The 2118-nt window shown below is 34.4% G+C and overlaps 1 protein-coding gene across 1 annotated transcript in view; it reads right to left on the reverse strand.

The window, feature by feature from the left end:
- Positions 1-512: 512 nt before the first annotated feature.
- Positions 513-2118, reverse strand: part of LOC111083695 (adenylate cyclase type 2-like) — a 3931-nt gene continuing 2325 nt past the window's right edge. The window contains exons 3-4 of the mRNA XM_022380341.1: positions 1406-1526; positions 513-679 (exon numbers count right to left, since the gene is read on the reverse strand). Coding sequence (XP_022236049.1) covers positions 513-679; positions 1406-1526 — 288 coding nt within the window. The remainder of the gene's footprint in view (positions 680-1405; positions 1527-2118) is intronic.

Consider the following 2118-nt stretch of genomic DNA (forward strand, 5'->3'; position numbering starts at 1 on the left):
CACACTATAACACGACAGTTAGTGTTTATCCTATACTCGGTGTAAATATCCACACTATAACACGACAGTTAGTGTTTATCCTATACTCGGTGTAAATATCCACACTATAACACGACAGTTAATGTTTATCCTATACTCGGTGTTAATATCCACGTTATAACACGACAGTTAATGTTTATCCTATACTCGGTGTAAATATCTACGTTATAACACGACAGTTAGTGTTTATTCTATACTCGGTGTAAATATCCACACTATAACACGACAGTTAATGTTTATCCTATACTCGGTGTTAATATCCACGTTATAACACGACAGTTAATATTCATCCTATACTCGGTGGTTTCTGTACATATTTATTAGTTAGATGTGATAGTATATCTTAATGGTTTCCATTTAGAAAATACGTAAAGTTGAAGACATGGAAAATTATATTATATATATTTTGGAGTTTTTATTTACTTTTCTTTTAACATTTACATAATTTATTTTGTTATAAGACATCCTTAAAGCTAAATTGGACTTGCATCTCGTTTTACACAAAGTTTACCAACCTGTATACGTCCGTGGACACCTGTGCTATCCATTCGGCTAGCTACATTCACTGTATCTCCCCATATATCGTACTGGGGTTTACCAGCACCTACAACACCAGCGATAACTGGACCTACAGCAATACCTTTAAAAGAGGTAAAAAATATTTCATAAGTTGCAAACCAACAGTTTAACTCATATCTCGATTAACTGTATTAACTCATTTTATAGGTTTGTTTTTGTTTGTTTGTAGATATGCACAAAGCTACACAATGGACTATCTGTGCTCTGCCCACCACGATTATCGAAACCCACAGACATACCGCTGTGCCACTGGGGGGCCATTTTATAGGTAGTGGTTAGTGTCAAGCTACTGCAACTTAATATACAAAATATGAGATAACCTACCAGAAGTGTTAAAAGAGGTTATTCAAATTTGTGTAATGACGCATAACTAATAACTTTTCATTAATATATTCAGCCGAGTTTAGAAAAGTATGGTTGCAAGGAAATTACGGATTCACTGATGTGAATAACTTAAAATTAATGAATTTTATATATTTTTATTCAACATCATGGTGTTTTTTATTGACAAGTACGTTATTAGGGAAAACAAAAAAAAATAATTATCTGAGAGAGATTGTTTAGTTGTGCGTTACCGCATGGATAGAAACCCGAATTTTAATGTTATAAACTCTAGAGTTTGTGAGGGCATGTCATGCATTTGAAAATTAAGTTATTAATTGATTTATATCAAACGCCAGCGAACATAAAAAGTTCGTTTTCTCGAATCTCATTCATTAAAAGATATAAAGGGAAATATTTAATTCAACTTGTTTTGGTAATAGAAAAACTTGTTAGTCAAACTTACCTACTCTCAAGCTAAATTCTTGTAGAGTGTCTTTATTTATGAAATGTAGGACTTCCATCATGGAGGAAGCGAACCTCACTAGAGTAAGTACATTTTGTACTGGATTTTCTTCTCCTGTTGTCTACATAAAGAGAAAAAATGCACAATTAACAGATAGTATACCTTAACATATTTGTTAGTTAGATGTAGCTTTCCTTTCCCTTTTACATTGATTTCTCCTCTGCAGTCCAACTCGTGCGTACCCTCTTCCATGATGATGTCACCAACTTCTTTTGTCACCTAGAGAGAAATGAAAGTTGTCTGTAGTAAGAAACATCTAACCATCGTTTAAGAGACAGTAAAGTTTAATAATATCAGAAGCAGCAGGAAACTAGTGCAGGGACTCTCTAAACAAGTGCATACAGGATGTTAAAAGATCAAAATGAAACTTGATTTGCGTGGGCTAGAAGAGCATGCAAGAAAGACCAGCTGAAATTCTTGCATTTTGAAGAAGAGCTGGTTTAGACTCACTCAGTTGTTTTAACCTTCAGGTTAAACGTCGAGAGAAGTCTTATTCTCTTGTAGGGCCTGACTTTTCGAACACCTGCACATGCATATATATATATAAGTAGCACTTTTAATGTGCACCAAATACGTGACCAACTTCCTTTTCCCTACAGTTCAGTAATCTCTGCATCAGGCTCATCAAATGGAGTTTTGGGTCCCGTATTTGG

The sequence above is a fragment of the Limulus polyphemus genome, unplaced genomic scaffold (genome assembly GCF_000517525.1).
Source record: "Limulus polyphemus unplaced genomic scaffold, Limulus_polyphemus-2.1.2 Scaffold10706, whole genome shotgun sequence".
NCBI classification, from domain to species: domain Eukaryota; kingdom Metazoa; phylum Arthropoda; class Merostomata; order Xiphosura; family Limulidae; genus Limulus; species Limulus polyphemus.